We start from the raw sequence: 13,085 nt of genomic DNA on the forward strand, positions 1-13,085 counted from the left end.
CTATCTTGACAATTGATATATCCACATAATGCGGAAAGAATAATTTTGTTTGACTATTAAAATAATGAATTAAATTTTATTTTATTGCATACGAATAAGTTTACATAAAGTTGTAAGAAACAGGAAATATGTAAATATGCAAATGGTAATATGCTTCAGTACAATAATTATAATTATTGTAAGTGCCTAATTAGGTAATATCAATATAACCAGGGCTAGGCATATATTTGAAATATTATACTTTCATTTGAAAAACGTTGTATTTATATAGGATAATTGTATCTTATATTTTGTATTTCGGAACACAAAAATGTTTGCTATTTTATACTTCATGGGAATATATAAAAGTATTTTGTATTTTATATTTCAAATAATACTAAGATTGACAATTAATCTTATCGTTTAAATTCCAAAATACATGAAACTTTCAACCTTTCAAAAATTTTAATACAAGATATATAAATACTTACTTTCATGTGCACCACTAAAATACAAAATTGAAATACACTCTTATTGTAAAAAAACTGTGTTTAAATAAAATATTTTAAATACATGCCCAAGCCGTGAATATAATAATATATATATAAGTAAAAGACGAATAAGAATTATACAAATAAAAGAAAAATTATGTAGGAGACTGGTAATTTAATTATTTTGATCGATGAAAATTTTTTCACATCTATCTAGTTTAATATAAATGAGCATAGTAATTTAATTATTCGTTTTTTCCGTGTATGTGTAAGGAAATATTTTACGTGGAAATATTAAGTAGAAATTCTGTAAAAAGATTTAATATTCTAGCAATCTGTTTGCAAGGAAGAATTTACGTGGAAATATCAAGTTTAATGAGGAATTCTGTAAAAAGTTTTAATGTTCTAGCAATCCATTTAAGCATTCTACATACTTTTTATTTTATTGTATAATCATATTATTATCGCAATTGATAGCTGCTAAATAGCTGTTAATTACATAAAAAGTATCCGATTGTGTTTCTATCATAAGGATGTACATAAAACATGCAATTGGATAATTTTCTTTATTCGTATATACAAAAATTTGTCTGGTTACCCCTTTAATATCGATTATTTTTTCATCAATGATTAGCATGCATATTTAAGAATAATTATAAAAATAGCTGTAATTCCTTCGCTAATCAACGTTAGTGATAGCAATCTTCCTAGACTTTTATTAAAAAACAGACAGTCACAGGGCATTTGCAAGAAGTCTCAAAAATTGTAAATTTATTTCTAATGATCAGCATCGCTACGCCACGTAGCAGCCATGTTTGAACGCGACAAAGGGTGGCGCGCTTGATCGAATGTTGAACACGACGGCCGACAGGTGGCGCAGGGTGGCCTGCGCCGACCGTCCTGATTGGCCGCTTCGAAAGTAGTGCCAGACATGTGTCTCGTTTCCCGCCTCCGGTGCGGCTTGTGTTGTGTTGCGTGTGGAGTAGCGGGAGAGGCACAGGGAGGGGAGGGGCTGCCGAGTGCGAGAGAAAGAGAGGAGGGAAAAGGAGAGGAGGACACCGCCACCACAGCGGCACACAAGTCCGGCGAGTCGGCGAGCATAGAGACACGGTAGAGACGCGGCGCGTAAAGGGCTTAGCTGATCGGAATCGAACCGCGAGTGTCGGAGGTGGGTTTCTCTCGGTCGCTGTGTCTTCGTCTAAGCACGCCTGGCACGGGAAAGAGAACGCTCGAGTCGCGACGCACACGCACACGTCAAGCGGGCACGCTACGCACTGCAGGCAAACAGTCGGGTGGCATTCGCTGTCCGCGCACTGCCCGGTGACCGACCGTGTTGGTTCGGCCGTGTCCGTCCGTCATATTATATTCCCGGCCTCCCCGAGAGAGTGAGAGAGAGAGAGAGAGAGCGAGCAAGGTTGCTGGCACGTAGCTGGTGTGGCGACGCAACGAGGAGGCGGAGGAGGAAGAGACCGATACACGTACGCGGTACGGAGCGAAGCGAGAACGAGCGGATCGGGGACCGACTGCCGGCCATGGAGAAGCGGATAGAGCTTGAGAAGCGGGGAAGGAAGCCCGGCGACGTAAGTCAACCCTCACGTTTCTTTTACCATTTTACTCTGCTCCACCGTCTCTGCCTTCAATCTTTATCTCCTGCACTTTCCTCTCCCGCGCGCTCTCCCGCATGTTTCTCTCTGTCCGTCTGTCTGTCTCTCTGTGTGTGTGTGTTCCTCTTCTCGACACTCCGCCGACTCCGAGTTTTCGACACGCGTCTCTTTATTACGCGTCGTGAGATCTCCACCGTGCGTCCTCGTGTCATCGTATCGTCATTAAATCGTCCTCTTGGCGAACCTAATTCATGAATACCGCACGATCGTGTTAGACAGCGGCGTTTATCGTGCTTCGCGAAGGAGAGAGGATGAAAGAGAAGACGTGAATCGCCGCCGTGTTGCCTCTGTGACGCTTCGGGGCAGCGACACAACAACCACGCACTCGCTAATGTGGCAGATCGTGCTCCGCTCGCACGCTCTTCCGTCTGTTTCGCTCTTTCTCTCATTCGGTTAAATTTCGTTCGGAACGGACGACGATATGGGCGATCGCGTGGCCGTCCCATCGTCGGCCTCTTCGCCGACCGGAGGACGGCATATGCATGGCCGCGAACGAGCATGGCGCACCGCCGTAGGAAACTTCTCGTATTCTCTTTCCCTCTCTCTCTCTCTCTCTATCTCGCGCGCGCTTCATTCCGTTCTCTACCTCTCTCGAGAATAAAAAAAGAAACGTAGCTCTCCACGCGTGCAAAGTTTCTCTCCCATGGACTGCTCCATTTCTTTCCCATCCTTCCTTCCTTCCTTCCTCGCCACTTAATTTGCGGCAGCCCGACTACGCTTCATTTCTCGCTTTGTTGCTCTCCGGCGACGCGGAGCGGCGTGTCGGGCGGCCGCCAATCGCCGTCTCCTCGCCCGCGGAAGTGATCGTCCCGGAGCGGCGATCGGCGTCGCGTCCGAATTTTCTTCGCCCCGCCGAAATATAAGTTTGGAGCCGAGACCCACGCTCTCACGTTGCGGCTATACATGCGCAACCTCCTTCGCATACGATTATACGTCGCCCGCTCTCTTATCGCGTCCGTGACGCGGGGAGAGATTTCGCCTTGCGTCTCGTTACGTTCGCGCGCGAGCGCGCGACGCGCACACACACGAGGGACCTCTCGGAGGAGTTACCATTTTTCCGGTGGCGTGGAAAGCGGGAAGAGGCACGCGCGTGCGACACCGGCCGCTTCTTCGCGCCGATGTGATTAATGGTGGATTCTCGCCAACGTTGTCGTCGTCGGTCGACTTTACCCGCGGACGATTGATCGAGAGCTTGATTCTCCGCCTCTCTTTCCGGATGATAGCGTTGGCTGCAATATAAATGAAGATAGATCCTCGTTTCCCTCTTTTCTCGCCGCGAGACTTCGCTTTCGCATTTAATGAACCGGCGGCGTCCAGTATCGCGCGATTTCGTTTCTTTAACGTAACGATAAAGCCTATATCGGCGTTGTGCGAACTGCGCAGAATATGTATATATACACAATTATAATTTAAGATAAATACGTCGCGGATTTGTATGTAATTATAGTTTCACGTAGGATCCTTCCGGCGTTTACCCGACACATATATATACTTGGTACAGATACGTGAGCAGGTTGACACCCAATCCGGGGAATTGATTCGAGTCTAATTTCTCGCTGTAACAATGAGCGTATGTAACCGTGTACATAAACGCGTTGACGTAAATACGTCTCTTAATATCGTTTCTGTATGGAAAAAAAAAATGCTACGGAGGGAATTTCTTGTATGAGAGGACGAGTGCAAAGTTGTCGATAAAACTTGCATACACAAGTGCTAAATTACATCGAATAAATATGAATCTCAGGATATTTAGGAATGAAGCACGTGATTGTGTAAAAAAAAAAATTGTACCGCTGGCCGAAGTTTAATCGTGTCGCTTATTGTTACTTGAAAATCAATCTGCTTAGATCGGTACACTGAATTACGTAACCTGGTGATATACATATATACGTATGTTTGTATCCGTTGTTCAAATACGCGAAACGAAAATCGTCGTGACGTCACGGGGATGAGTTAATTAAATTAAGTCAGTCCTCGCGGATTGGTATATTTTTAGAACAAATTTGTAAAATCAATCGTTTGAATATCCGTGGACTATTCGTGTGCATGAGCGTTAACGGTAACAAATGTAATTGAGAGACAGAGCGCCGATGCGGTGTCGTAAATGTGATTAGAGTTAATCAGTGAAATACTTCGATAATGGATTTTCCGCAGATTTCACTGCGGACGAGGCGCGTCAAATTCTCCATTAATAGTTACGACCGTGTCCATTAATTAAACGTAACTGTGCAAAGAACGAAACGTAATTGTGCCTCGAATTTTCTAATAGAAATGTACTGTACGTTCGTTAAGTGTCAATTAATGGAAATGACTTATGAAATATCGGAGTATAGATCGAATCGATTTGTGCGAGGAAATCGAGAATGATTTAGATGTCCCGTAAGAGTACGTTTTTCTCAAGTATCGAAACTTTGATGCATCGAACTTGTGTCATTATTTTTTTTCGATGACTCTTTACGTCTGTATTTAAAATTCGTTTCTTTGGAAACCTTTATAAACTTCGTGACTTCGGTGTCACAAATATAGATTTTTACTCCAAAAAATGAAACTTGATAATTTCGAATTTTAAAATTCCAAAAATATATTATGTGCGCAGATAATATTAAATCTTTTTGTAATTGAAAGTATATATTTTCTTAAATGATTTTTCAATAAAATTAAAAATTATCCGCTTAATTATACCTACTCTACAATTAAATCTGTTTTAACGTAAATTAATTTAAAGTTTGATCTACTATTTTATTAGTTTTAGAGTTCTTTTCTCTACAAATATATTTTTTCTGTATTTTCTATATTTTTACACACTCTCACAATTCTTTGTTCAAAATGTAACCTTTTACAGTTCTTTTTTTTACAAGAACTTGTTTTCGAAATACGTTCTTCCTGCACTCAGAAAAATATCATTCTACTGTTGAGAAAAGTGATTATTTAGTTTTCTTTTCAAAAGAATAATCTCAAAAAATTATTCTTTTAACAAACAACATTTTTTAAATAGTAATCTTAAAATATATTTATTACAAATTTTAGGAAGACTCGAAACAAGAATTGATTTTCTTTTGAGGAATGATATAAAATGTTATCGAAGAAACGATTTTACAATATATATAATAAATCAAATTTGTTTTAATTCAATAGTCTCGGTTGAAGTTTAAGCGTGCTAGCATTCAGAAGAATGTACTTTGAATAAATTTGATGCTTGCGATAGATACGTGAACTTTCGAAATACTTGAAACAAGTTGTTAATATTTAAATACGATACATGCATTTTTCTATGTGACTACAATAAAGGTGTGCTCTCAGTGATAATGATCGTTCTCGGGGATCTTCGCAATTTACGACATCGATCGGTATAAAAAGGCTGCCATGAGGTGTTGCCTTTCCCGAGCGAGCGCCAAAACGTATAGACTAGAAGCTTTCAACGTTCTTAATATTATTGCTTCGACATATATCGAAACCTACTAACGGTGCTCCGTACTTTTGGTCAATTCGAAAATATCGACGTATAAGCATCGCTTCGACGACTTAACACCCATTGACATTTTGTCACCGATGCGCGTTAAAGTGCATAGGACACTTGCTGGCGTAGTTGGAGAAAGTTTCTAATCCCAAAAAAGCGTTTGTTTTCTCGTTAAATGTCGACGAAAGGTATAATAAGAAGATACCGCTTTCCATTTAATGGACACAAATCGACACAGATATTATTTTATCTTGACATTCAATGAATAACAAAAACAGAGTGGCATTTGTGTCATCAAATACAAGCCACCGAAAGAGGCCGATAGAATTCGAACAATAGCTAGCGACCTAAGTAAATCCGCACGATGCATGTTTTCCTGCTGAATCGTTGTCGTTTCTCGGTAAATTTACTAGAAATTTTGCATTCGTGTCGGTGTAATGATAATAATTTACTAAAACGCGAGCGAGATCCAGCAAAAAAAAAAAAAAAGAAAGAAAATGCATCGTGTGACTTTAATTCCGTCATTGGACAGAACCATCTTTTTAGATCCTCCTGATCGTGTTCTCTCTCTTTCGCGAGATACGTCACGTTTATCACGATCATAGAGATCATTACATGATACGTGTCAAGAATTAACGCGACATATGTTTACTCGATTAATGTATTTTTTAGCATCGAGGCGTCGCCACCAATCCCGATCGCGCGAAAAGCGTACGTTGCGCGCGCGTCGGCAACGGCCGCGTTATGTAAATGAAACGGCGCGGCGAGACGCGCGCGCCGCCATGAGCGAGGCGCGTGCACGCGGCAACCTGGACGTCGCCATTGCATCCCAGCGTGGCGCCGGGGACGCCTTTCCAGCGGAGGACGCGTTCGGCTGTACTAGCCAGGGATCTCCATTCCGTCATTGCTATTGTCAACTCGTCGTCGATCGCGCGTTGCACCTCGTTTACCTTCCCACGCGTGTGACGTGCGTGCCACTGCGTGCGTGCGCGCGCGCGCGCGCACACACACGTAAGCACGAATCACTGCCGTGCGCACCGGATTGCGTTTCGTGACGCGCCGCCAATCACCATGCCGCCATCTTGGACGAGTCCACTTCGCCGGCTGATCCGACCGCCGAGTGGCACGCGCGGCCACGACGAACGAATTTTTTTCGCTCTGGCGGCGCGACGTAACGTAACGTCACGTCACGTCACGTCGTATTGCCGAGGCGAGGCGAGGCGAGCCGAGCCGAATCGAAGCTGCCTGCTGCTCGGCCGATGTCAGCCGGCATTGCCCGACTTTCTTCAGGTGCATCGCCGCGTTCGCGTCTCTCTGTTCTGTGGGCGCGTAGGCGTCCGCAGAGCCGTAGCTAGGGTGTGGCGTCAGAGCGACTTTGAGGCGACATAAAAATTTGGAAATTTTCTTACCGCGCTCGAAACTTTGTCAAAATTGTTCCAATGTACCCTCTATATGTATAAGTAATAACGATAAGTCATTATCTGAGCTTTTTAAATCTTAAAGTCGTAAGAAGGTGATTAATAAATCTAACAATGGGCTTTCTATCGATTAAACTCTCACCTAAGTTTGTCTTAATTTATAAGAATTTAATCAATCGTACTAGTTACAGAATGTGAGAAGAAAAATCGATTATGATTACTGGTCAATTTTTTATAACTTAATGACTTAAAACTTAGGTAATGACTTATTGTAGAAAATTATTTTTCTCACACTCGACTGTAATCGGTCAATTCTTACGGTCTAAGATTTGTAAGTAATGGTTTATTGTATAGAGTGTGTGATTCTTATCTTTTGCATAACGCACGGAATCATTAATGTCTTGACATGTAAATTTATGCGTATATGGAAGCATATATGTTTCGATAAGTGCCTAAATTCAAGGCATTGACTGACTGTGTTCAGCAGAGAAAGCAGTTTTACGACTTTTGTAAGATTCCTTAATACGATCGGTTTTATACATTTAGGCGCTTTATTATACATTTATAAAATTTACTGTCTCAATTTAATTTTTTATTCTAAGAATTAGAAAAAGATAAAGAGTAATTTAAACCGAGATCAATTTTACGTTAGTGGAATCGTACTGTTACATATCATAATTCACACAGGAACAATGATAAATTTAATACATTAATTTAAATATTTAACTCCATTATTTAATTATTTAATTAATTTTATTTAATTAACGATATATTGAATAAAAGGAGTGGCGACCTATATAATAATGATTAAAAGTAACTCAAATTGAATGAAATTTGATATAATTTAACGATGCAGATCTTACATTCAGTGAGGAATTAAGATCAATCATATTAGACGTATTGAAAGATATCATATTCGGCTAAGACGATTTTTCGTACTTAATAATAGTTTTTATGAATATATATATTTCCCAGTTCAAACTATAACCTTAAATTCATAAGAAATATTATTAGGCTTGAAGAAGCGGTTTAACCGAATATGACATTTCATTCACGTGTATTTAATCTTATCGGTCAATTTTCACTTAAAATTCGATCGTATTAGAATTTCATACAATTGCAAAGCTATTTCTGCGGTACGCTTTAATTTTATGTGTATCTATTATAATCACGCCGAAACGAACCGGGACAACGTTCTGCGCAGTTATTTTGAAATAAGAGAACAAGAACAATAACATCTTCACTGTTGTACAGCATCCTTCCTAAATACATAAGTTAAACAGATGTTGAGTTTACGTGCTAGTTAAAATTGCGAGCAGCTCTTACATATTTACGACTCCAAAACTTTGTTCGCTCTGCGTTGACCACCCGCGTTGCATTGCAATGCATCTTGGATGCAGCAGTGCCGTATCACTCGAGGGCATGGCGGCGATATTTTCCGAATTGGTTCCGATTAATTTTTATTTAAATTCGAGGAATGCCTTTGATTTTAATATCACATTGCGTGGACTTGGAAATGAACGTAGAAGAGCGTATTTTGTACGCCAATTCGGAATCGTATAGAAAATAAAAATAAAAACATTCGTCGATAACAAAACTGCGTTTTATTGTGCAATCGCAATGATTGCAAGGTATATCTGTCTTTATTACGGAAATTACGGGGCAATTTCACGTTTCGAAACATCGGAGAATCCAAGTGACGTAATGTGCACGTCTTCCTGGTTCCCTTGATCCGCGACTGTCATTGATCCGCTCCTATGACACCTTGTGACGTTGCTACTACGATCGGTGCAACATGGGATACATATAGCCAACCTGTCGGCCGATTGGTCGCACGGAGTACGTAAGATATCTGAGCGAGGAGTGAAATAAAAAAGTTGTATCTAATTCAACTTCAAAATTAAATTAGAGAGCTCAGTAAATGCGGGACACGTTAAACTCTTATCCGTGAAATTGAGGCTGATTTTATAATAAAACTTGCGAATTACGTTACGGATTAACGAAAGGAAGTGCGTGATGGATTATTCCTAAAAAATACAAATTCATAGAAATACACTACTAAAAAAAATGAAAGGATTACTCGTTTCACCCTTCAAAAGTAGACAAATTTCGAGATAGAATAACTTCGTCAAAAATCATCGTTTTGAGTGTAGTTATCTTTTACAAAAAGATACATATTATTTTTTTCAGTATTTGATAATGTTAGTCTTAACTTGTTTACTGGTAACTGATATGGAATAAATTCTTATTGCTAAAGAACTTAAAATTTAGAGAAAAAGAGAAAGAAATAAAAATCTTTTTTTTTTTTTAAACAAGATAAATGCTTTGTACATTATTTTTTTCAATATTAATAATGTGAAATTAATTATCAATAATTGAGATAAATTGTGTCTCCAAAGGATGCAAAATTCAAAAAAAAATTTTTTTAAGCAAAAATAAAGATGCTTTTTTTCTCTTTTATTGTGATATAATATAGAATTGATTATTAATAGTATCAACTTTTTTTTATTGACAACAGAGATATATTCTATTACTTTTTAATTAATGTATAATAGAGATAGAGAAAATTAAAACTAACAATATTTAAAACAATTTAGAATTTCTATTTTCTATTTCTATTTATTGAACATGAGTCAGTGTATAAATTGTCGTGCAAAGCGTATCATATGGTGTATCAACATGGCATGCGTATCGAATGTATCAAACGTAACAGAATATCATAGCCAAAATATCTCAAATTTGCAAGAGAATGTCGAAATAGCTATGTAAAGAGAAAAAGAGATTTTTTTTTAAAAACTATTTTTTTTTTGAAACTTCTCGCATGGTAAGTGAAAATAAAAAAACAAGAACATAAATCGTACAAGACGTTCAGTCCTGGAATATGAAAAAAAAATAAATATATATAATATATTAATAAATAATAATAGAAAATCGAACGCATAATAGCGATATTTACACCATAGGTCTGTTCTTTTTTTTAAGACATAAGTCGATTAGTAAGTCGATGTGTGTGAGCAGCAGCTAATTAAAAATTTACCCCGACGAACCTAACAGCGGTGTCAGTAACACCTGGCGCGGTTTGTATAATATCTTTTAAAATTCAAAAGATAAGCTTGTCTCTTGGCCATTGTTGAACGAGTGCACGCCAATGGCGATGTAACACCTTGCCTTATTACATCATGGACGCAATAATGTGATACGGGGAGTATCGATACTTCCGGCATTGAGGCATCCGGTATCGATGATGACCACCCTTCATCCCCTTCCCCTTTTGTATTCAACCCCACTTCTCGTACTCGGCGTCGCGTGCCGCAGTCCGTGCTTGTCGCTTGCCGACTTTTCCGACGCGGCTAAACAAGACGCGGCATGCACACTCCGCTTACCGTCACGTCGCTGCTCCCTCCCCCCTTCCTCTCTCTCTCTCTCTCTCGTCACCGCTCTTCATCTCCCTCACCCTTCCCGACCGCCCCGCGCCATCTCTGTCCTCTTATCCGGTCCCGCTCTCACCCTCTGTCCTTTCTCTTTCTCCGATCAATAAAATAGCCCATCTCTCCCGCGAAAGCTTATCGCTCGTTTGAATTTTAGCGAGGACGACTTTTTCGACCACGAGCGCTCACCACTACGGCTGTGTCCGATCGCATCCTTTTGAGCGCGACGATTCCGTAGCCGCATGAACCTGAATACGATTTCAATTTGAATATAATTTCACGAATTGATGATTACCACACGTTCCGAAATGCGATCATTTACTAACTCAAAAATGTTAATTAATGTCTTGTCTTAACATGATTTATATTCTCGACATGATGTCATTCAGCTATATTTTAGGCAGGACACTAAAATTTGACGCACAAATGTTTTTGTCTTCGAAAATGATATTAATTTGAAAATTGCACGATACAACATAGTTTTCTGATCACGTTATGATTTAGATATTGCATGAGACATGAGATATCTGCTTATAATATTTATATTTCTTCATTATCTACTTGTAAATAATTGTATGATTCCTGCATGTTACAGATCAAAGAACTTGTTCTTGATAATTGCCGGAGTACGCAAATTGTGGGTCTGACAAATGAATTCAGCGCTCTGGAGTCATTGAGTCTTATCAACGTGGGTCTTACCAGCCTAAAAGGCTTCCCAAAGTTGTCCAGTCTTAAAAAGGTATGTACACATATCTCTACCTATCGCAAAGTACCTATCCAAGATATTTATTACATTATATTTATCAGAAATAATATAGAAATAAAAGAAGGTGTTTAATAAAATGGTAATAATTGTCTTTGTACTGTGCAGTTGGAGTTAAGTGATAATCGGATTTCGGGCGGATTAAATCTGCTTGATTCGAGCCCCAAGTTGACGCACCTAAATTTGAGTGGAAACAAGATTAAAGATCTCGATACGCTACAACCACTGGTAAGTTCTCATATTTGTTATAGAAAGCTGTAATCCGTTTATTGCCAAGTAAAATTCTATTGTGAAATTCTTCTATATTTCAGAAAGAGTTCAAGAACCTGAAGAGTCTGGATTTGTTCAATAATGAAGTGACAAATATGGATAATTATAGGGAGAAAGTCTTCAATCTTATTCCCAGTCTACGATATCTTGACGGGTACGATATTATACACTGGCTTCGCTTTGTCATTTCGTTTATTTTCTCAAAGCGATTGATTGTGTTTTGTCTGTTCAGATATGACGCCGATGATTGCGAAGTCGACAGTGAAGGGGAGGATGATGACGTCAATGGGAACGAAGATGGAGAAGGAGGTGGCAACGAAGAAGACAGTGAAGAAGGTTGGTTGAGAACTTAATAACGTAATAATTATAAATAACAATTTAATCAAGTAAAGATGTTTATTAATGATAAAAAAATTATCAATGTATATAAAAATAATAGTGATGAATATACATATCGAAATATAGTTTCAGATGAAGAAGACGAGGATTTCTTAGATGATGATCCAGGATTAGATATTGTCTATAAGGAAAAGCTTGGGGTGAGTTTACTTCACGTTTAAGTAATTCATAAAGTTGAACTTAAAGCGCATTTAACACGCTCGATAGTACGTTCATCGGGATCTCTTTCGCTTATTAAATTATTATTCATAATATAATCGTAATACTGTGTAGGTGCTATAAGTTTTTATATAGCATTATGTTCTAATTACATTTAATGAAATATAATAAATATATATCGGGATATATAGGATAGTGATGAGGAGGATTATTTGGGTGAAGAAGAAGAGGAAGATGACGATGAGGATAATGAAGATGATGATCAAGAAGAAGAGGAAGGTATGATTTTCAAAAATTATTTTTATTTTTTATATTTATTTTATATTAAAAAATTTCATAATTGCTTAAATAAATGTGAAACCAGTACAAATATTCAAATATCAGAATTATTTTATTGAAATATGTATGTAATCTATCTTTTTATTCATTTATTACATACTATACCGTTATAAACTAATTTTTAATTGGTACAATTGAACCGATTATATTTTGTGCAGAAGAGTCTCCTGTTCGAGGAAAGAAAAGAAAAATTGATGATGTGGGGGAGAACGCTTAAAATGGAGGGCTGTCTCTGATATTGTTGAATGAGTGTAAAATTCATATAAATAATAACAATAATTGCGACGCCGAGTGAACAGCTGGGAATCAAACTAATCGACCGACCAATGACAGACTACAGTTAGTGATATGAATTTATCAGTAAATCATTGACTGCTAGGAAATTGTCTGTGTAACAACAAAAGATTTATCGTACGGTAGAAGATACGGAATGTGAATGGATGTGGAAGGCGTGAGAAAAACTAGGAAGGATAATGATGGCATAAAAATAGGGCTGCATTCCAGCTGGACACAGCACAGTTTTAGTTATACTAACGATATTTTATATAGAGTATATAGAGTTAGAGAGTATTAGTGGTGTTGCATAAAAAGTGGACAGAAGATCGAAGAGAGAAAGCTTGAGAGAAAGAGAAAAAGGGCGAGAGTGAGTGTGAGAGCGAGAGAAAGAGAGAAAGAGAGAGAGAGAGAGAGAGAGAGAGAGAGAGAGAGAGAGAGAGAG

General features: G+C 38.6%; 1 protein-coding gene across 1 annotated transcript; it reads left to right on the forward strand.

Annotated features, from left to right (window-relative positions):
• The first annotated feature begins 1,521 nt into the window (after positions 1-1,521).
• Positions 1,522-13,028, forward strand: Mapmodulin (acidic leucine-rich nuclear phosphoprotein 32 mapmodulin). The gene is made up of 8 exons (XM_018549653.1): positions 1,522-2,050; positions 11,033-11,176; positions 11,309-11,428; positions 11,512-11,624; positions 11,703-11,806; positions 11,936-12,009; positions 12,220-12,307; positions 12,526-13,028. Exons 1-8 carry the CDS (start codon positions 2,003-2,005, stop codon positions 12,582-12,584), a joined length of 750 nt encoding a protein of 249 aa, XP_018405155.1. The 5' UTR covers positions 1,522-2,002; the 3' UTR covers positions 12,585-13,028.
• Positions 13,029-13,085: the final 57 nt, after the last annotated feature.

The sequence above is a fragment of the Cyphomyrmex costatus genome, unplaced genomic scaffold (assembly GCF_001594065.2).
Source record: "Cyphomyrmex costatus isolate MS0001 unplaced genomic scaffold, Ccosl1.0 scaffold85, whole genome shotgun sequence".
Taxonomy (NCBI): domain Eukaryota; kingdom Metazoa; phylum Arthropoda; class Insecta; order Hymenoptera; family Formicidae; genus Cyphomyrmex; species Cyphomyrmex costatus.